At 43.7% G+C, this 23344-nt stretch overlaps 2 protein-coding genes and 1 long non-coding RNA gene across 31 annotated transcripts in view; 1 reads left to right on the top strand and 2 right to left on the bottom strand.

The window, feature by feature from the left end:
* Positions 1-1318: 1318 nt before the first annotated feature.
* On the bottom strand, positions 1319-7207 carry LOC118373672 (40S ribosomal protein S12). Its single transcript, XM_035759871.2, has 6 exons — positions 7097-7207; positions 6924-6971; positions 4910-5026; positions 4104-4206; positions 3444-3545; positions 1319-1414 (listed from the first exon to the last, which is right to left on the bottom strand). Exons 2-6 carry the CDS (start codon positions 6935-6937, stop codon positions 1352-1354), a joined length of 399 nt encoding a protein of 132 aa, XP_035615764.1. The 5' UTR covers positions 6938-6971; positions 7097-7207; the 3' UTR covers positions 1319-1351.
* Positions 4937-6624, top strand: LOC127931523 (uncharacterized). 21 transcript variants are annotated; one of them, XR_008141574.1, is made up of 8 exons: positions 4970-5110; positions 5177-5242; positions 5591-5656; positions 5688-5819; positions 6137-6245; positions 6279-6321; positions 6405-6447; positions 6481-6624. It is a non-coding gene; the product is annotated as an uncharacterized LOC127931523 (long non-coding RNA). The 21 variants fall into 21 exon arrangements; XR_008141584.1 differs by having other exon boundaries at positions 6372-6447; XR_008141582.1 differs by lacking the exon at positions 6279-6321.
* Positions 7208-12055: 4848 nt separating the features above from the next.
* sh3bgrl2 (SH3 domain binding glutamate-rich protein like 2) overlaps positions 12056-23344 on the bottom strand; it is a 26862-nt gene continuing 15573 nt past the window's right edge. The window contains exons 3-5 of one of the 9 annotated variants that reach the window (XR_008141563.1): positions 22148-22228; positions 12883-14637; positions 12056-12828 (exon numbers count right to left, since the gene is read on the bottom strand). Coding sequence is in view for 1 of the 9 variants with exons in the window: in XM_052524591.1 (XP_052380551.1) it covers positions 14623-14637; positions 22148-22228 (96 nt within the window). In the remaining 8 variants the exon portion in view is untranslated. Of the gene's footprint in view, positions 14638-22147; positions 22229-23344 lie in introns of all 9 variants that reach the window. The other 8 variants (XR_008141562.1, XR_008141565.1, XR_008141560.1 and 5 more) reach the window with 8 other exon arrangements.

Genomic DNA, 23344 nt, shown 5'->3' with positions numbered 1-23344 from the left:
AAAAATGTTGGGCCTTCCTCTGACATCGCCTAGTTATATCGGTCCTGGATGGCCAGTTATCTTAGCAATAAGCGGAAGCTGATGTGTGAAATTTGTTTTGATTTAGAGAATGGACCATTATCATGGCACCTGTCTGGAAACAGGGTCAGTGAGAAAATACATGTCATCTATACAGTTAAATAGTGAATGGAGGAAGATTTTCCCCTGGTTCATTTTAATGCCTGCCAGGTAGGCTATACTCCTGGTGTAAAGGCGAAACAATGTGCTTAATATTAGGAAAGTTCAGAAATAAATATAGTAGGCCTGGCCTACAGAAAGCTGATGGGATCCTCCTCTTTTTAAGAGGCAATCACTCTATTTTCTCCTGCAATTGCAATTACAAAAATGTTGTTGCAACTTGAGCTCATGGGCTCTTATGAAGTGTTTAATTAGATTTTGTAATAGATTTACATTGATGTCAGAGTGAGAGGGACAATAGAGTGCTGAGTACCAGGCAGTTAGACAGTTTGGTAGGTTAGTAGTGACCATCAGCAGCATCAGAGCTTAGAGAAGCCTAGTTGCCGTGACTATAAACAGTCACGTGGAATTTGACTGCCTTCAGTCACAGCAACAGTCCTAGTTAGTACAGCCTCTGATTCAGAGACCGTGTGTACAGTGGCGAAAGTATTCAACCCCCTTGGCATTTTTCCTATTTTGTTGCCTTTACAACCTGGAATTCAAACTTGAGATTTTTTTGGGAGGGGTTGTAAAATCATTTTATTTACACAACTTGCCATGGGACGCTAGCTCAAAAAAAAAATAAACATTTGTGAGATAATTAACTCGCCAGCTGTATTAATGTAGAGCTTTGTAATCGTGATATGTACTGCCGAGGAAAACAGGCACGTTCCTTTACATACACCGACAAGGCACTGCATGACGATTAGCTTAGCAACCACGTGACGTTGCATAACAACACACACGCGATTGGTCGGTAGTCTGCCGGGTGACGCGTCATACATTGCCATCTCCTCTCTATAATATCTCTGGTAACCGCACCATGTAATGCAACCTGGACTAGAGGCGCAAATCCGGAGAAACGTGCTTGGACCTTTCGATAAATTACACAGTTGAGGTAAGAACACCGCAACAAAAAAAAAATGTCTCTTTCGAGTTATGACATCGGATAGTATTGAAATCTGACATGTATGATAAGATGTTTTCGATCAGATACACATTAAAACATTTTTAAAAAGACCCAGGAACACTCAAGAGATGCACAAAAATATCAAAATGGGTGAACCTTTCCTTTAATAAAAAAAAACTCCAGAAAGAAACGTATTTCCACAAGCTTTTATTGAAAACGGACACCTCATTTCTTGGCCTTGAAGTACTCTTCAATCACATCCTTGGCTTGAGACTCCTTGCCATAGTCCTAGAGACAGAGAGGAAGGGGGAGGAATAAACATTAAATGTTATAAAGGAGCTAGCTTCAAGACAGTTTAACAGTCCTAAATGGCACTAAATAGGGTCCCATTAGGGAGAAAGTACTGCATTCTGAGAGTACTCAGACCACTTGACATATTTTGTATCGTTACAGTCCTGTTGTATAAATATATTATCTACATACAATACTCCATAATGACAAAGCAAAAATAGGTTGAGAAATTAGCAAATGTAAAAATAATAATAAACAGAAATACCTTATTTACATAATTATTCAGACCCCTTTGCGAGGATACTTGAAATTGAGCTCAGGAGCATCCTGTTTCTACTGATCATTCTTGATGTTTGTACAAATTAACTGGAGTCCATATCTTTGGTAAATTCAATTGATTGGACATGATTTGGAAAGGCACACACCTGTCTATATAAGGTCTCACAGTTGACAGTGCATGTCAGAGCAAAAACCAAGCCATGAGGTTGAAGGAATTATCCGTAGAGCTCAGAGACAGGATTGTGTCGAGGCACAGATCTAGGGAAGGGTACCAAAACATTTCTGCAGCATTGAAGGACCCCAAGAACACAGTGGCCTCCATCATTCTTAAATGGAAGAAGTTTGGAACCACCAAGACTCTTCCTAGAACTGGCCGCACAGACAAACTGACCAATCGGGGTAGAAGGGCCTTAGTCAGGGAGGTGACCGAGAACCGGCTGGTCACTGACAGAGCTCCAGAGTTCCTCTGTGGAGATGGGAGAACCTTCCAGGAGGACAACCATCTCTGCAGCACTCCACCAATCAGGCCTTTATGGTAGTGGCCAGACAGAAGCCACTCAGTAAAAGGCACATGACAGCCCGCTTAGTTTGCCAAAAGGCACCTAAAGACACTCAGACCACGAGAAACAAGAGTCTATGGTCTAATGAAATTAAAAATGTAACTTTGGCCTGAATGCCAAGTGTCACGTCTGGAGGAAACCTGGCACCATCCCTACGGTGAAGCATGGTGGTGGCAGCATCATGCTGTGGGGATGTTTTTCAGCGGCAGGGACTGGGAGACTAGTCAGGATCGAGGGAAGGATGAACGGAGCAAAGTACAGAGAGATCCTTGATGAAAACCTGTTCCAGAGCGCTCTGGACCTCAGAATAAGGCAAAAATTAACTTTCTAACATGACAATGACCCTAAACAGCACAGCCAAAACACAGGAGTGGCTTCTGGACAAGTCTCTGAATGTCCTTGAGTGGCCCAGACAGAGCCCTGACTTGAACCCAATCGAACATCTCTGGAGAGACCTGAAAATAACTGTGCAACTCCACATCCAACCTGACAGAGCTTGAGAGGATCTGCAGAGAAGAATGATAGAAACTCACAAAATCCAGGTGTGCCAAGCTTGTAGCGTCGTACCCAAGAAGACTGGAGGCTGTAATCGCTGCCAAAGGTGCTTCAACAAAGTACTGAGTAAAGGGTCTGAATACTTATGTAAATGTGATATTTTAATACACGTGCAAACATTTCTAAAAATCTGCTTTTGGGGTATCGTGATGTCACTATGGGGTATTGTGATGTCACTATGGGGTATTGTGATGTCACTATGGGGTATTGTGATGTCACTATGGGGTATTGTGTGTAGATCAATGAGGGGATAAACATTTTAATACGTTTTAGAATAAGGCTAATGTAACAAAAGTGTGGATAAAGTCCAACACTGTATGTACATTGTGGTCAGTATGGTAAAGTAACTAATAAAATTGTCAATGTAGCCATTTATTGGGACCCCAGACACCACAGTGAGGTGTCGGGGCTCGTACTCTGGCAGACACACTCTGGCCAGATGTATAGAACAAGCAGCTTGCATGGCACCGAGGGCACAGCACCTGCACTCGACTGGCACCAACAGCTCTGATCACACAGTGGACGCCGTTACGCCACAAGGAGCACTCCAAGCTCTCCGTAAGATACAGCTCACTCTCCCCAGGCGTTTCCAGAAGATTTACAGGCAAATGTTTTTGGTTTTTAAAATATACCTTGATCACAACACAGCTGCAGCCCACCACCTTACGGGGTTTGCCTTCGCGGTCGATTTTACACAAACCGACCCACTCGCCAAGCTTCTTGTTGTCGTCGACCTGGTGGGAAGAGGCGGGAGGAGAGAGAGGTGAAGACGGGAGAAAATATGGAAGGATTCGGCAGTGCTAGTAATTCCAGTGTCCCAAACAGAAACCTTTATAGTGCACTACTGTTGAACAGGGTCCATAGGGTTCTAGTCGAAAGTAGTGCACTATAGAGAGGATATAGTGCACTATAGAGAGGATATAGTGCACTATAGAGAGGATATAGTGCACTATAGAGAGGATATAGTGCACTATAGAGAGGATATAGTGCTTCTACACCTGCATTGCTTGCTGTTTGGGGTTTTAGGCTGGGTTTCTGTACAGCACTTTGAGATATCAGCTGATGTACGAAGGGCTTTATAAATACATTTGATTTGATAGGGAGCAGTATCACCTCCACTCCGTCCAGTATCATCATGGCCCACTTCGTTCTGCACCATAACATAGCAACACTTAACTTCTCAGTGGTCAAAGGTCAAAACAGCCTACTTTCTCTCAACTTGTAAATATGCACCGGTTTCTGCGTTCTCATTGGTGTAACCAGTACCCCCCCCCCAATCTATCCCCCCATACCTTGATGAGGTTAATCTGATGCTCGGCGCAGAGGGCTTCCACCAGCTTCACGTACATGGGCTCGTCACAGTTGGCAGCAAGGACGCAGAGGTGGGCCTGGCGCCTGGACACAGCAGAGGACGGGAGAGAGAGGCTCAGTTAACCTAGTTTATAATCCTCAAGTTAACTACGTTAGTGTGCTAGAGCTGGGAAATCACCAGGGAACTCACGATATCTAGGTGCCGATATGCTATGTATTGTGATTCTATGTTACAAACATATTGCAGAGGGACAAGAGAGCCATGGCAACAGTTTGATCAGTCATGTAAATAAGTGCTGAAAACAAATTGGCTCCCTATTTAAAAAGACTGAAACAAGCTATGAAAGAAAAAATACGAGTTTTGGTGCTGGTAGAGCACCAACGTTACCATGTCGTCAAAACGATACAGCGCCGAGAATAATATCCTACAATGTAACCGCATCTATTCCCCTTATGTCTACCTCCCAAATGACACCCTAAATTCCCCTAGTATATACACAACACTCCTTTCAAAAAAGTAGTGCACCAGCTAGGGACTAGGGTACCATTTGGGACAGAGATATTTAAGCGTTCGGGTAACAATGGCAACCCAACTATCAGCCGTACTTCAACTAATAGAACACAGCAGGAAAAATAAAAGACAATCCATTTCTTGTCTGTCCCAAATTACACCCTATTCCCTACATAAATGCTCTAGGCAAAAGTAGTGCAACATGTGCCAGCCACTACACATGGAATGAAAGGCCACTTAGGGAACAAACTAATGACCAGAAATGTTCAAACTCACTTGTCCAGCGCCTTGGCGGCCTCACGGATACCGCGGGCCAGACCGTCGTGGATGAGTGCGGTCTTGAGCACCTCAGGGAGAGCGGTGTTGACATCCATCACACCTCCAGCAGCGATGCTGAGGGGGAAAAGGACATGGGGAGACGAGGTGGAGGAGAGGGGAACGACGGGAGAGGAGAGGGGAACGACATGGGGAGACGAGGTGGAGGAGAGGGGAACGACATGAGGAGACGAGGTGGAGGAGAGGGGAACGACATGAGGAGACGAGGTGGAGGAGAGGGGAACGACATGGGGAGACGAGGTGGAGGAGAGGGGAACGACATGGGGAGACGAGGTGGAGGAGAGGGAAACGGGAGAGGACATGGGGAGACGAGGTGGAGGAGAGGACATGGGGAGACGAGGTGGAGGAGAGGGGACATGGGGAGAGACGAGGGGTGGGGAGGAGGAGAGGGGAAACGACATGGGGAGACGAGGTGGAGGAGAGGGAAACGGGAAGGACATGGGGAGACGAGGTGGAGGAGAGGGGAAACGGGAGAGGACATGGGGAGACGAGGTGGAGGAGAGAGGGGAAGGACATGGGGAGACGAGGTGGAGGAGAGGGAGGGGAAGGACATGGGGAGACGAGGTGGAGGAGAGGGGAACGACATGGGGAGAGGAGAGGGGAACGACATGGGGAGACGAGGTGGAGGAGAGGGGAACGACATGGGGAGACGAGGTGGAGGAGAGGGGAACGACATGGGGAGACGAGGTGGAGGAGGGGAACGACATGGGGAGACGAGGTGGAGGAGAGGGGAACGACATGGGGAGACGAGGTGGAGGAGAGGGGAACGACATGGGGAGACGAGGTGGAGGAGAGGGGAACGACATGGGGAGACGAGGTGGAGGAGAGGGGAACGACATGGGGAGACGAGGTGGGGAGGAGGAGGAGAGGGAACATGGGAGACATGGGGAGACGAGGTGGAGGAGAGGGGAACGACATGGGGAGACGAGGTGGAGGAGAGGGGAAGGACATGGGGAGACGAGGTGGAGGGAGGAGAGGGGAGGACATGGGGAGACAGGTGGGGAGACGAGGTGGAGAAGAGGGGAACGACGGGAGAGGACATGGGGAGACGAGGTGGAGGAGAGGGGAACATGGGGAGACATGGGGAGATGGGGAGGAAGACGAGGTGGAGGAGAGGGGAACGACGGGAGAGGACATGGGGAGACATGGGGAGACAAGGAAGACGAGGTGGAGGAGAGGGGAACGACATGGGGAGACGAGGTGGAGGAGAGGGGAACGACATGGGGAGACGAGGTGGAGGAGAGGGGAACGACGGGAGAGGACATGGGGAGACGAGGTGGAGGAGAGGGGAACGACATGGGGAGACGAGGTGGAGGAGAGGGGAACGACGGGAGAGGACATGGGGAGACGAGGTGGAGGAGAGGAGGGGAACGACACGGGGGAGAGGACATGGGGAGACGAGGTGGAGGAGAGGGGAACGACATGAGGAGACGAGGTGGAGGAGAGGGGAACGACGGGAGAGGACATGGGGAGACGAGGTGGAGGAGAGGGGAACGACATGGGGAGACGAGGTGGAGGAGAGGGGAACGACGGGAGAGGACATGGGGTGGGAAAGGGGAGACAACAGTTAGTTGGCTGCAGCTGACCGGTAAAGGCGCTCGTCCTCCGGGTTGAATGTGCGCAAATCAACCGGCGTGTCAGATAACGGATCTCACTCATAATTTGAAGTGAAGGGGTATCCGACTAAAGAAAGGACATCATCACACAAGCGCCGGGAACTATCTAACAACTCCGTTAGCAATGCAGCTACATTCACATTTAAATATATACTTGGTTGCAGCCACCGGACTATATGCCAGTGTTAAAGAGTATTAAAAGTGCAAGTAGAAACATGGAAATTATATTTTCAGAACAAAGCACCACTTGACACGCAATTAAACTTTTAAACGTGCACATGTGTTGGCTAGCGAGCCTTGGTTCAGGAGCTAAACCGGAGTACAACGGTCACGCTTACCCTTCCTCGGCCATTGTAAATTATCGATGGATGGGGGACCTAAAAGTTCTGCAATATTGATCAAACATGAAAGAAACGTTACTATTCATGACGATACAGTGATTGTGGTGAATTTTCAACAAACGATGTTTGATAAATCCGACGGATTATTTGCTGAAGATGTAGAAACCCACCCAATCTCCTCTCTGACAGTGGGTAAAAGAGAACGTCATGCAGTCGGCGACATTCATTTAAGGGCAGAAGGAGGACCCGAGAAGTAGGTAGTCATGATTCTGCCTGTCTAATAATAACGGCTCAGAAAACAGAAGTCGGTAGAGTTTCCGTTGTAAAACAGAAATATACAATTCGTTGAACTATATTTAAAATTAACAGTTCATACAAGACATTACATCTTTATTTGCGTAATTTTAATATATTTTGTCGACTGACGTGTTTTCAATTTGGCTGTAGTTTACTGTGATTGTAGTATGCATAACATGCATATTTTTGAATGAACATTTTCATATTTTCTTCTAAATGCTGTTTTTTTTTTGGTTGCTGTACTGTGAAAGTGGAAGTCTATGGGCCATGCCAAATATTCCATAAACTCTGCCACTGTGTATGAGTTCTGTGTATGTTTGTCGGGATGTTGATGGAATGTTCTGCTAACCCACAGAAAAACTGGAAACATTAATGCTCTTGCAACGTTCCCATGAAACGTGTCTAGAACATTAATATTGTATATTATGAGGACATGGCAAACACGGATATGGGTATGTTCTGTTTGACATTAAGGGAATGTTCTCCTAACTCTTAACAACAAAACATGCTAAAAAGGTTATCGGAAGATAGAAGATTGGAATGTTCTCGCAACTAAAGGAAAACTGGACACTGAAACATTAGGGTAACATTACAAAAACGTTCTCTCTCCCTAGAATTGTTAGCTGGGAAGTAAATCTGATTTTTTTATGTTTTAATTTTACCTTTATTTAACTTGGCAAGTCAGTTAAGAACACATTCTTATTTTCAACGACGGTCTAGGAACAGTGTGTTAACTGGTCTAGGAACAGTGGAGGCTACCTGCCTCCTCTAACCACTAGACTACCTGCCTCCTCTAACCACTAGGATACCTGCCTCCTCTAACCACTAGACTACCTGCCTCCCCTAACCACTAGACTACCTGCCTCCTCTAACCACTAGGATACCTGCCTCCTCTAACCACTAGACTACCTGCCTCCCCTAACCACTAGACTACCTGCCTCCTCTAACCACTAGACTACCTGCCTCCTCTAACCACTAGGCTACCTGCCTCCTCTAACCACTAGGCTACCTGCCTCCTCTAACCACTAGGCTACCTGCCTCCTCTAACCACTAGGGCTACCTGCCTCCTCTAACCACTAGGCTACCTGCCTCCTCTAACCACTAGGCTACCTGCCTCCTCTAACCACTAGGCTACCTGCCTCCTCTAACCACTAAGCTACCTGCCTCCTCTAACCACTAGGCTACCTGCCTCCTCTAACCACTAGGCTACCTGCCTCCTCTAACCACTAAGCTACCTGCCACCTCTAACCACTAAGCTACCTGCCTCCTCTAACCATTAAGCTACCTAAAGTAAAGCCTCGCTACTGTATATAGCCTCTCTACTGTATGTAGCCTCGCTACTGTATATAGCCTCTCTACTGTATGTAGCCTCTCTACTGTATATAGCCTCTACTGTATGTAGCCTCTCTACTGTATATAGTCTCTCTACTGTATATAGTCTCTACTGTATATAGCCTCTACTGTATATAGCCTCTCTACTGTATATAGCCTCTACTGTATATAGCCTCTCTACTGTATATGGCCTTGCTACTGTTATTTTTCACTGTCTTTTTACTGTAGTTTTATTTCTTTATCTACCTATTGTTCACCGAACACCTTTTTTGCACTATTGGTTAGAGCCTGTAAGTAAGATTTTCACTGTGAGGTCTACTGCACCTGTTGTATTAAGCATTTGACTGTGAGGTCTACTACACCTGTTGTATTCAGCATTTCACTGTAAGGTCTACTACACCTGTTGTATTAAGCATTTCACTGTGAGGTCTACTACACCTGTTGTATTCAGCATTTCACTGTAAGGTCTACTACACCTGTTGTATTCAGCATTTCACTGTGAGGTCTACTACACCTGTTGTATTAAGCATTTCACTGTGAGGTCTACTACACCTGTTGTATTAAGCATTTCACTGTAAGGTCTACTACACCTGTTGTATTCAGCATTTCACTGTGAGGTCTACTACACCTGTTGTATTAAGCATTTCACTGTGAGGTCTACTACACCTGTTGTATTAAGCATTTCACTGTAAGGTCTACTACACCTGTTGTATTAAGCATTTCACTGTAAGGTCGACTGCACCTGTTGTATTCAGAGTTAAAAAAAAACAGAACACTGAGGTCACTTCCTCCTCCTGGATCCAATCACACTCCATTCACTCCCGCCTGGGGTAGAGCTGATAGCATGTGACTTTTGGTTCAGAAGGCCGTAAGGAAAATAAGGAAAATGCTCAAGATCCATTAAAGCTAATATAATATAATATATGCCATTTAGCAGACGCTTTTATCCAAAGCGACTTACAGTCATGTGTGCATACATTCTACGTATGGGTGGTCCCGGGAATCGAACCCACTACCCTGGCGTTACAAGCGCCATGCTCTACCAACTGTGCTACAGAAGGACCACAAGCTTACAGAGGCATCAACAAATGTGGTTAAACGTGAGACGTCATCATTCAAAATTAGACGCACATCCAGATGTTTAATTTTCTCAAGTAAAGTCACGATCCTCTTCTTGGCAGCTTTTAGTTTGTGGTATTTGACAAAGGTGAAGTTCAGAAAAGTCCTTCACTGGGATGACTGTGTCACATAACATGCATTTAAATGGCCTTATGGTCGGCGATAGAGTCAAAGGAGTTTTCGCTGCTTTGTGTAGAAGCACCTTTACTCAATTCAGCCATTTTGCTTGCTAGCACAACAGGCTACTAAAAAGGATCAAGGGAGAAATCTAGAGGTCTGTGGCTGTATGTGTTTTTGGTTCCAAAATAAAATACTGGATATAAAATTAAATTAAATTAAATAATTAGATCATGAAAAAAATATTCATTTGAAACCGTTTGTCAGAGAAACCACCACGGCAGCATTCATCGTCATCGACTGTACCAAATTTGGTTTTTATTTAAATCGTTTTTTATTTCAAATTAAAATGTAAAAAATAAACTGTTGAGTCAACATTAAACATAGCATACCAACTAGCATACAAAATAGATGATTTTCCATTTCTCAATAAAACAGGCAGTTAACCCACTGTTCCTAGACCAGTTAACCCACTGTTCCTAGACCAGTTAACCCACTGTTCCTAGACCAGTTAACCCACTGTTCCTAGACCAGTTAACCCACTGTTCCTAGACCAGTTAACCCACTGTTCCTAGACCAGTTAACCCACTGTTCCTAGACCAGTTAACCCACTGTTCCTAGACCAGTTAACCCACTGTTCCTAGACCAGTTAACCCACTGTTCCTAGACCAGTTAACCCACTGTTCCTAGGCCAGTTAACCCACTGTTCCTAGGCCAGTTAACCCACTGTTCCTAGGCCAGTTAACCCACTGTTCCTAGACCAGTTAACCCACTGTTCCTAGACCAGTTAACCCACTGTTCCTAGACCAGTTAACCCACTGTTCCTAGACCAGTTAACTCACTGTTCCTAGGCCGTCATTGAAAATAAGAATTTGTTCTTAACTGACTTGCCTTGTTAAATAAAGGTAAAATAAAAATAAAATAAAAAACTCAGAAATTATAGCAAATATTTTGTTTTATGTTGGCAACTAGTTGGCTTGACAAAGTCCAAACATTTCATAAAAAATAAAAAAAAACTTGTGTTTAAACCATGTTTTGAAGTATTAGTGTTTGTTTAAAATTACATTGTTTACAAACACAGCAGTAAAACAAGTTCTGATTTGGTATTATGGGATCTGACGGGGGTACGACGTTCGAATGTACTCTATATTTCAAGAATCAGTGGGGTAGACACAGGCTATATACACACACCGAGTGGACAAAACATTAAGAACACCTTTTAAATATTGAGTTGCACCCCACCTTCTTAGACTTTTAGAACAGCCTCAATTAATCAGGACAGGAATAGGAATTCAGAATAGGAAGTCAGAACAGGAATAGGAAGTCAGAACAGGAATAGGAAGTCAGAACAGGAATAGGAAGTCAGAACAGGAATAGGAAGTCAGAACAGGAAGTCAGAATAGGAATAGGAAGTCAGAACAGGAATAGGAAGTCAGAACAGGAATAGGAAGTCAGAATAGGAAGTCAGAACAGGAATAGGAAGTCAGAACAGGAATAGGAAGTCAGAACAGGAATAGGAAGTCAGAATAGGAAGTCAGAACAGGAATAGGAAGTCAGAACAGGAATAGGAAGTCAGAATAGGAAGTCAGAACAGGAATAGGAAGTCAGAACAGGAATAGGAAGTCAGAACAGGAATAGGAAGTCAGAACAGGAATATGAAGTCAGAACAGGAATAGGAAGTCAGAACAGGAAGTCAGAACAGGCTGATTTCGTCAGGACATGGACTCTACAAGGTGTCAAAAGCGTTCCACAGGGATGCTGGTCCCATGTTGACTCCAATGTTGATTTCAATGCTTCCCACAGTTGTGTCAAGTTGGCTGGATGCCTGTTCTACCTGATAAGTAAATTGCACCCACCTGGTGTCCCAGGTCTAAATCAGTCTCTGATTAGAGGGGAATCACCCACCTGGTGTCCCAGGTGTAAATCAGTCCCTGATTAGAGGGGAATCAAGAGGTATACCTCTTTAAGGAATACCTAGGATAGGATAAGTAATCCTTCTCACCCCCCTTTAAGATTTAGATGCACTATTGTAAAGTGACTGTTCTACTGGATGTCATAAGGTGAATGCACCAATGTGTAAGTCGCTCTGGATAGGAGCGTCTGCTAAATGACTTAAATGTAATGTAATGTAATCACCCACCTGGTGTCCCAGGTCTAAACCAGTCCCTGATTAGAGGGGAATCACCCACCTGGTGTCCCAGGTCTAAATCAGTCCCTGATTAGAGAAGAACAACGACAACAGGAACTGTCTGCGAGGTCCAGAGTTGAGTTTGAGGGATCTACAGTAATATTTTATTTTTATAGTCTGGGGGGAAGCATCTACAGATGGTCTATCAACATACAACAACGTCATTGTAACAAGAAAAGGTTTATTTTGTTTTCTCAACATCGTGTAGAGCATTGGTTCTCAACTCCGGGTCCTCCTGTATCCCCTCAACAACACACATCTCTATTGTAGCCCTGGATAAACACTTCTAATTCAAGTCATTGAAGGTTTGATGATTAGTTGAAATCAGGTGTGCTTGTTTCGGGACTACAATAAAAAATGTGTACTGTTGGGGGTACAGGAGGACCGGGAGTTGGGAAAACACTGGTGTCGAATCATCAATGACAGTTTTAGTTAGCCAGGTCAAAAAGGACATGTTTGTCAGTCACAATTTACCCATGATACATTGCGGTTGTGATGCTCTTGAACACGGCCAAAGCCAAAACACACAGAGGACAGACAACTAAAATCATTTATAGGGACAGATTCCCAGATCCAGATTAAGTCTAGTCCCTGGAAAAAAAAAATCTATGGAGAATTTTGTAAAAAAAAATAAAAAAAGGTATACCTTTATTTAACTAGGCCAGTCAGTTTAAGAACAAATTCTTATTTTCAATGACGGCCTAGGAACAGTGGGTTACACTGCCTGTTCAGGGGCAGAACGACAGATCTGTACCTTGTCAGTTCGAGGATTCGAACTTGCAACCTTTCGGAGGGCTGGCTGGTCCAACGCTCTAACCACTAGGCTACCTGCCTCCGCTAACCGCTAGGCTACCTGCCTCCGCTAACCGCTAGGCTACCTGCCTCCGCTAACCGCTAGGCTACCTGCCTCCGCTAACCGCTAGGCTACCTGCCTCCGCTAACCGCTAGGCTACCTGCCTCCTCTAACCACTAGGCTACCTGCCTCCTCTAACCACTAGGCTACCTGCCTCCTCTAACCACTAGGCTACCCCTCCGCCCCTTGAGAATCTCAGGTCTATTGTCTTAATCTGGGTCCGGGAAACCAGGCCGTAGTGATTGTCACAGACAGAGTTCTCATATTAAAAACAGGTGTTGATTCTACTATGTATGAGTACATATAAATAAATGGCATGTATCAAAAGGAATGTTGTTTTTCGATCAGGTTAACAGTGACAGAACAAAACACAAGATGGCGCTACAGTCACTAGGAATGGGTCTCTGAGTCAGTGAGGAAACACGAGACTGTGTGTAGGGGCAGACTGTAAGCCTGCCATGTGTAAACAATACACAATGATTCACCCATCCATGATCATTTAATAAAAGAGGGGGAAGAGGGGAGAGGGAATGAGGAGACGGGGAAGAGGGGAGAGGGAATGAGGAGAGGGGAGAGAAAGAGAGAAGAGAGGAAGGAGTAATTAAAAACACACCAGTTCCCAGTTGGTCTCCTCTTCCATTACTTAACACAGCCTTCATTGGTCTCATTACAATCCCACCAGCCGGTCCCTCGTATGTCAAGACACCTGGTTTCACAGCGATTCAGAACGGGACTTGAATGAGTCTATATGGACTGTTGGACGCTACAGGCGACTGCCGACTGACTGCCTGATCTACAAATCATCTTCCACCATGAATAAGTATTCATTATGGAATTATTATTTGTAGATCAGTCAGTCACAATTTACCCATGAGGCATTACTGTTTTGGTTCTCTCGAACATGGCCTATGGCAGGATCGGGGAAAACAACCGCTGGTTTTAATTGGCTGATCTCTCAGTCCATCTCCACCTACCATAACCCTTAAAACCTCCCCCTACATTGTGGAAGCTGATACGTGAGCAGCGCAAGTGATTTAAACTCAAAATACACTTTTTAGAAATAGTTCTGACATATAAAACTTAATATGCCCAAAATCAGAATCCAAATTAGATTTCACAAAAAAAAATAATATGGTCAATGTTGATAGAACGTTTATTTAGATTTGCGATTTTTAAATCGAAAATATTCAAAAGTCTAAATACAGCTGTAGTGGACTCCATTTCACGCCTCGATTTTAACCACAAGTCCAACTTCAGTGTTTCCAGTTACGACGTCAGGTTTAACTGTCTGACTGCGTACAGAACCTGGCTACTCTGACAGGAGAGCTACTACATGCTGCTATTGGTGGAACAGAATTGTTCTGAACAACGGACCAAAGAATACATAGCAGTAAAAGATAACTAGTAATTATTTACCGCTAACACAAACAGGAACCACTGACTAGATCGTCATGATTACCAGCAGTTGTACAAAATAAAAAAATAAAAAAAAATGTAAATCATTGTCCATTGTTTTTGGGGTGAAGCCCCGCCTCTCATGGTCTGAAGCTCCTTCTATTGGTCTGAAGCTCCTCCCCTCCTCCTGTGTCAGGTTAGATGGCTGTAGGTGGGGGAGGAGGGTGAGGTGTTTTTTTCAGGGTGGTTGGGGGGCGGGGTCAGAGAGGTCAGAGAGGTCAGAGTGTTTGGCAACACGGTGGCGGGCGTCATTATGGTGAGATCTCCGGGAGAGGTGAAGTGATGTAATACAGGAAGTGATGTGCTCTGCGACCTCCGACTCCCCACGCTACTGCCTACGACTCGGAATCCTGAGGAGATATGAGGTAGAAGAAGGGTCAACCAATCACTCAAAAAAATCAATTAATCAAACAAGCAACCATCTGATTGTGTTCATAAATGTAAATCAACACAATACATTATCAGAACATACTGCATCAACAAAATACATTATCAGACCAGGATGCATCAACACATTATCAGAACATACTGCATCAACACATTATCAGAAAACATACTGCATCAACACAATACATTATCAGAACATACTGGTCCTTCTGTAGCTCAGTTGGTAGAGCATGGCGCTTGTAACGCCAGGGTAGTGGGTTCAATTCCCGGGACCACCCATACGTAGAATGTATGCACACATGACTGTAAGTCGCTTTGGATAAAAGCGTCCGCTAAATGGCATATATTATTATTATATTATATATTACTGCATCAACACATTATCAGAACATACTGCATCAACACAATATCAGAACATACTGCATCAATACATTCTGCATCAACACAATACATTATCAGAACATACTGCATCAACACATTATCAGAACATACTGCATCAACACAATATCAGAACATACTGCATCAATACATTATCAGAACATACTGCATCAACACAACACATTATCAGACCATACTGCATCAGAACATACTGCATCAGAACATACTGCATCAATACATTATCAGAACATACTGCATCAACACATTATCAGAACATACTGCATCAACACATTATCAGAACATACTGCATCAACACAATACATTATCAGAACATACTGCATCAACACAATACATTATCAGAACATACTGCATCAACACATTATCAGAACATACTGCATCAACACATTATCAGACCATACTGCATCAACACATTATCAGACCATACTGCATCAACACATTATCAGAACATACTGCATCAACACATTATCAGAACATACTGCATCAACACAACACATTATCAGAACATACTGCATCAACACAACACATTATCAGACTAGGATGCATCAACACATTATCAGAACATACTGCATCAACACAACACATTATCAGAACATACTGCATCATCACAACACATTATCAGACCATACTGCATCAACACATTATCAGAACATACTGCATCAACACATTATCAGAACATACTGCATCAACACAACACATTATCAGACTAGGATGCATCAACACATTATCAGAACATACTGCATCAACACAACACATTATCAGAACATACTGCATCATCACAACACATTATCAGACCATACTGCATCAACACATCAGAACATACTGCATCAACACATTATCAGAACATACTGCATCAATACATTATCAGAACATACTGCATCAACACATTATCAGAACATACTGCATCAACACAACACATTATCAGAACATACTGCATCAGAACATACTGCATTATCAGAACATACTGCATCCACACATTATCAGAACATACTGCATCAACACATTATCAGAACATACTGCATCAACACATTATCAGACCATACCGCATCAACACATTATCAGAACATACTGCATCAACACATTATAAGAACATACTGCATCAACACAATACATTATCAGACCAGGATGCATCAACACATTATCAGAACATACTGCATCAACACATTATAAGAACATACTGCATCAACACAATACATTATCAGACCAGGATGCATCAACACATTATCAGACCATACTGCATCAACACATTATCAGAACATACTGCATCAACACATTATCAGAACATACTGCATCAACACATTATCAGAACATACTGCATCAACACATTATCAGACCATACTGCATCAACACATTATCAGAACATACTGCATCAACACATTATCAGAACATACTGCATCAACACAATACATTATCAGAACATACTGCATCAACACAATACATTATCAGAACATACTGCATCAACACAATACATTATCAGACCAGGATGCATCAACAAAATACATTATCAGAACATACTGCATCAGAACATACTGCATCAACACATTATCAGAACATACTGCATCAACACATTATCAGAACATACTGCATCAACACAACACATTATCAGACCATACTGCATCAACACATTACATTATCAGAACATGCTGCATCAACACATTATCAGACCATACTGCATCAACACATTATCAGACCATACTGCATCAACACAACACATTATCAGACCATACTGCATCAACACAACACATTATCAGACCATACTGCATCAACACATTATCAGACCATACTGCATCAACACAACACATTATCAGACCATACTGCATCAACACATTATCAGACCATACTGCATCAACACAATACATTATCAGACCATACTGCATCAACACATTATCAGACCATACTTCATCAACACATTATCAGACCATACTGCATCAACACAATACATTATCAGACCATACTGCATCAACACATTATCAGACCATACTGCATCAACACAACACATTATCAGACCATACTGCATCAACACATTATCAGACCATACTGCATCAACACATTATCAGACCATACTGCATCAACACAATACATTATCAGACCATACTGCATCAACACATTATCAGACCATACTTCATCAACACATTATCAGACCATACTGCATCAACACAATACATTATCAGACCATACTGCATCAACACATTATCAGACCATACTTCATCAACACATTATCAGACCATACTGCATCAACACAATACATTATCAGACCATACTGCATCAACACATTATCAGACCATACTTCATCAACACATTATCAGACCATACTGCATCAACACAACACATTATCAGACCATACTGCATCAACACATTATCAGACCATACTGCATCAACACAATACATTATCAGACCATACTGCATCAACACAATACATTATCAGACCATACTTCATCAACACATTATCAGACCATACTGCATCAACACAACACATTATCAGACCATACTGCATCAACACAACACATTATCAGACCATACTGCATCAACACAACACATTATCAGAACATACTGCATCAACACATTATCAGAACATACTGCATCAACACATTATCAGACCATACTGCATCAGAACATACTGCATCAGAACATACTGCATCAACACATTATCAGACCATACTGCATCAGAACATACTGCATCAGAACATACTGCATCAACACATTATCAGACCATACTTCATCAACACATTATCAGACCATACTGCATCAACACAATACATTATCAGACCATACTGCATCAACACATTATCAGACCATACTTCATCAACACATTATCAGACCATACTGCATCAACACATTATCAGACCATACTTCATCAACACATTATCAGACCATACTGCATCAACACATTACATTATCAGACCATACTGCATCAACACAATACATTATATCAGACCATACTGCATCAACACAATACATTATCAGACCATACTGCATCAACACAATACATTATCAGAACATACTGCATCAACACAACACATTATCAGACCATACTGCATCAACAAAACATTAAAACATTATCAGAACATGCTGCATCAACACATTATCAGACCATACTGAATCAACACAATACATTATCAGACCATACTGCATCAACACAATACATTATCAGAACATACTGCATCAACACATTATCAGAACATACTGCATCAACACAATACATTATCAGAACATACTGCATCAATACAATACATTATCAGAACATACTGCATCAATACATTATCAGAACATACTGCATCAACACATTATCAGACCATACTGAATCAACACAATACATTATCAGACAATACTGCATCAACAAAATACATTATCAGACAATACTGCATCAACACGAAACATTATCATACCTTACTGCATCAACACAATACATTATCAGACCAGGATGCATCAACACAATACATTACCACAGCATGCTGAATCAATACATTATCAGACCAGGATGCATCAACACAATACATTATCAGACCAGGACGCATCAACACATTATCAGAACATACTGCATCAACACAACACATTATCAGACCATACTGCATCAACACAATACATTATCAGAACATACTGCATCAACACGAAACATTATCAGAACATACTGCATCAATACATTATCAGAACATACTGCATCAGAACATACTGCATCAGACCATACTGCATCAACACAATATCAGACCAGGATGCATCAACACAATACATTATCAGAACATACTGCATCAACACAATACATTATCAGAACATACTGCATCAACACATTATCAGAACATACTGCATCAGAACATACTGCATCAGACCATACTGCATCAGACCATACTGCATCAACACAATACATTATCAGAACATACTGCATCACCACATTATCAGAACATACTGCATCACCACATTATCAGAACATACTGCATCAGAACATACTGCATCAGAACATAGCATCAACATACTGCATCAACACAATATCAGACCAGGATGCATCAACACAATACATTATCAGAACATACTGCATCAACACAACACATTATCAGAACATACTGCATCAACACATTATCAGAACATACTGCATCAACACATTATCAGAACATACTGCATCAACACATTATCAGAACATACTGCATCAACACAATACATTATCAGAACATACTGCATCAACACAATACATTATCAGACCATACTGCATCAACACAATACATTATCAGAACATACTGCATCAACACATTATCAGAACATACTGCATCAACACATTATCAGAACATACTGCATCAACACATTATCAGAACATACTGCATCAACACATTATCAGACCATACTGCATCAACACAATACATTATCAGAACATACTGCATCAACACATTATCAGAACATACTGCATCAACACAATACATTATCAGAACATACTGCATCAACACAATACATTATCAGAACATACTGCATCAACACAATACATTATCAGAACATACTGCATCAACACAATACATTATCAGAACATACTGCATCAACACATTATCAGAACATACTGCATCAACACATTATCAGAACATACTGCATCAACACATTATCAGACCATACTGCATCAACACAATACATTATCAGAACATACTGCATCAACACAATGCATCCTGGTCTGATAATGTATTGTGTTGATGCAGTATGGTCTGATAATGTATCAACACAACACATTATCAGAACATACTGCATCAAAACATTATCAGAACATACTGCATCAACACAATACATTATCAGACCATACTGCATCAACACAATACATTATCAGAACATGCTGAATCCAAGCTGAAAGGTTCATAGGGGGCCCTGTTAATTCAGGAGTCTCTTGAGAGAGAGATCACCATGTTCTGTTTGTCAGCAAATTCAACCTTATTAAAAGTCCTCATCAACAAACAAAACCAGGAGGCGTCCCAAATTACAGCCTATTCCCTAACGAGTGCACTACATTAGAACAGGGCTCATAGGGCCGTAAAGGGGGGCCACACGGTGCGGGTAAAGAGTAGTGCACTGTATAGGGAATAGAGTGTCATTTGGGACGAAACACTCATTAAAGTCCACTGGTCTATGTTTAATCACATCCCAGCCAATCAGCCGGCAGACTGGAGACAGACCAGGCATGTGATTGGAGGAAAATCTAATGATCCTGGTTACTGATAAATCTGTGGAAAAGGAGACAATGATATCGTCCCAATTTGCACCCTATTCCCTATATTGTGCACTACGTTAGACCAGAGCCTATAGAGCCCAGGTAGTGCACTACATTGGACCAGAGCCTATAGAGCCCAGGTAGTGCACTGCATTGGACCAGAGCCTATAGAGCCCAGGTAGTGCACTGCATTGAACCAGAGCCTATAGAGCCCAGGTAGTGCACTGCATTGGACCAGAGCCTATAGAGCCCAGGTAGTGCACTACATTGGACCAGAGCCTATAGAGCCCAGGTAGTGCACTACGTTAGACCAGAGCCTATAGAGCCCAGGTAGTGCACTGCATTGAACCAGAGCCTATAGAGCCCAGGTAGTGCACTACATTGGACCAGAGCCTATAGAGCCCAGGTAGTGCACTACATTGGACCAGAGCCTATAGAGCCCAGGTAGTGCACTACATTGGACCAGAGCCTATAGAGCCCAGGTAGTGCACTACGTTAGACCAGAGCCTATAGAGCCCAGGTAGTGCACTACATTGGACCAGAGCCTATAGAGCCCAGGTAGTGCACTACATTGGACCAGAGCCTATAGAGCCCAGGTAGTGCACTACATTGGACCAGAGCCTATAGAGCCCAGGTAGTGCACTACGTTAGACCAGAGCCTATAGAGCCCAGGTAGTGCACTACATTGGACCAGAGCCTATAGAGCCCAGGTAGTGCACTACATTGGACCAGAGCCTATAGAGCCCAGGTAGTGCACTACATTGGACCAGAGCCTATAGAGCCCAGGTAGTGCACTACATTGGACCAGAGCCTATAGAGCCCAGGTAGTGCACTACATTGGACCAGAGCCTATAGAGCCCAGGTAGTGCACTACAGAAGGAATAAGGTGCCATTTGGGACATGTGGTCAGACCATGTGATGTCTGCTGGACGAGTGACTCAGACTGTGTTCCTTCTCAGGGTCATTTATCAAGACAGTAACATCCTGTTTATTCTCAGGAATCAGACACGAGTCGTCTAGAAGACAGTAACATATTCAACCACTCTAGGAGAACAATGGAAGTACGCTACACAGCCAATCGACCACAAATAATGCTTTTGGGAACAGGCAAAAACCCGTTTACAGTCTTCAGACCTCCAGCCCTGTAGCTGCCGAGGGCACCCCCAGCCCTGTATCTGCCGAGGGCCCCTCCCTCCAGCCCTGTATCTGCCGAGGGCCCCTCCCTCCAGCCCTGTATCTGCCGAGGGCCCCTCCCTCCAGCCCTGTAGCTGCAGAGGGCCCCTCCCTCCAGCCCTGTATCTGCCGAGGGCCCCTCCAGCCCTGTAGCTGCCGAGGGCCTGTATCTGCCGAGGGCCCCTCCCTCCAGCCCTGTATCTGCCGAGGGCTCCTCCCTCCAGCTGCCGAGGGCCCCTCCCTCCAGCCCTCCAGCTGCCGAGGGCCCCTCCCTCCAGCTGCCGAGGGCCCCTCCCTCTAGCCCTGTAGCTGCCGAGGGCCCCTCCCTCCAGCCCTGTAGCTGCCGAGGGCCCCTCCCTCCAGCCCTGTAGCTGCCGAGGGCCCCTCCCTCCAGCCCTGTAGCTGCCGAAGGCCCCTCCCTCCAGCCCTGTAGCTGCCGAAGGCCCCTCCAGCCCTGTAGCTGCCGAGGCCCCCTCCAGCCCTGTAGCTGCCGAGGCCCCCTCCAGCCCTGTAGCTGCCGAGGGCCCCCCCCTCCAGCCCTGTAGCTGCCGAGGGCCCCTCCCTCCAGCCCTGTAGCTGCCGAGGGCCCCTCCCTCCAGCCCTGTAGCTGCCGAGGGCCCCTCCCTCCAGCCCTGTAGCTGCCGAGGGCCCCTCCCACCACCGTAGCTGTACAACTAGTGGAGCCTTACAGTCTTCAGACCTTTCCCTTGCAAACAGTGTGTGTGTCATACCTTTACTGAGGGCGGTGAGCTGAGGCCTAGGAATGTAAACACAGTGTTGTTCTCCTTGGACTGGAAGAAGTCCTCATAGTCCTGATGGAATGAACACACACACACACACGTTTTCATTTTGCCATGAAAAATAAATATTGCGATACTTTTACCCCTTACCCTAACCCCAAAAATAGCCTTTCTCCTTGTGGGAAAATTAGATATTTTCTTTGTTTTACTATCCTTGTGAGGTCTTCTATTCACCACAAGGATCACACACACACACACACACACACACGATGTGCGGATTGAGTCATAATTCGCCGTTATATCTGGGCGTTGGACGGGGTTTAGCGTCAATAAATATTGTGTGGCTGAAGGGCGGATTGAATAAAAGACAAGCAATACTTAAAAAAATAATAATCCATAAATGAATCATTCTTGTGCAATTTATATCTATAGGCAACATTGAGGTTCTCTTTCATTATTTGAGGCTCTGGTATTAGTGTATAAAGCCTAAGCTTTAGGGCTTAACTGTACGTACATACGCCGAATACGCTACACAGCCAATCGACCACAAATAATGCTTTTGGGAACAGGCAAAAACCCGTTTATGTCAATCCACGGAGGCAAAAAGGACACTATTGAAGTTCAATTCAATAAGACAAAAGCTCTCGAAAATGTAGAGTTGAAAATAAAAGGGAGTGAGGGCCAGAAAAGTTGTGTTTGGAAAATATTTGACTGAAGTTTAAAAATGGGATGATAGCAGTGCTGACTACGTTAGACAGTCACAAGACAGGAATTCAAATGAGGTCCGTGGCAGGTCAAGGGAACTGTAGCCTACTGTTCAGGTTAAATGGAAACTGACATCTGGACACCGACGGTCGGTCTTTAACCTCTCAAATATCATTAACTCCTGCAGAATTAAGATTTTCTTGCAGTTAAATGATACACAACATTTGGACTTTGGGGAACAGGAGTGATTTATTTATTTCTACGTCTTGAGAGAATGCAATGCTCAATTAGGTACCATCTGTAGAGGTGTCGTCTTTATGATAAAAGCGTCATAGAAACTGCTATTATTTCAACCACGTAAAATATCAAAGCCGAACTGAAATATTATCATTAACATGTTGGGTCGTTTCCATTTCCTTTACAACCGGTCAAAATAATATCGTGATATTTTGTTGCGTTGTTGTATTTTCTCTCCCCGGTCCC

The sequence above is a fragment of the Oncorhynchus keta genome, chromosome 8, assembly GCF_023373465.1.
Source record: "Oncorhynchus keta strain PuntledgeMale-10-30-2019 chromosome 8, Oket_V2, whole genome shotgun sequence".
NCBI lineage: Eukaryota > Metazoa > Chordata > Actinopteri > Salmoniformes > Salmonidae > Oncorhynchus > Oncorhynchus keta.
This window is presented reverse-complemented; position numbering and strand designations above follow the sequence as displayed.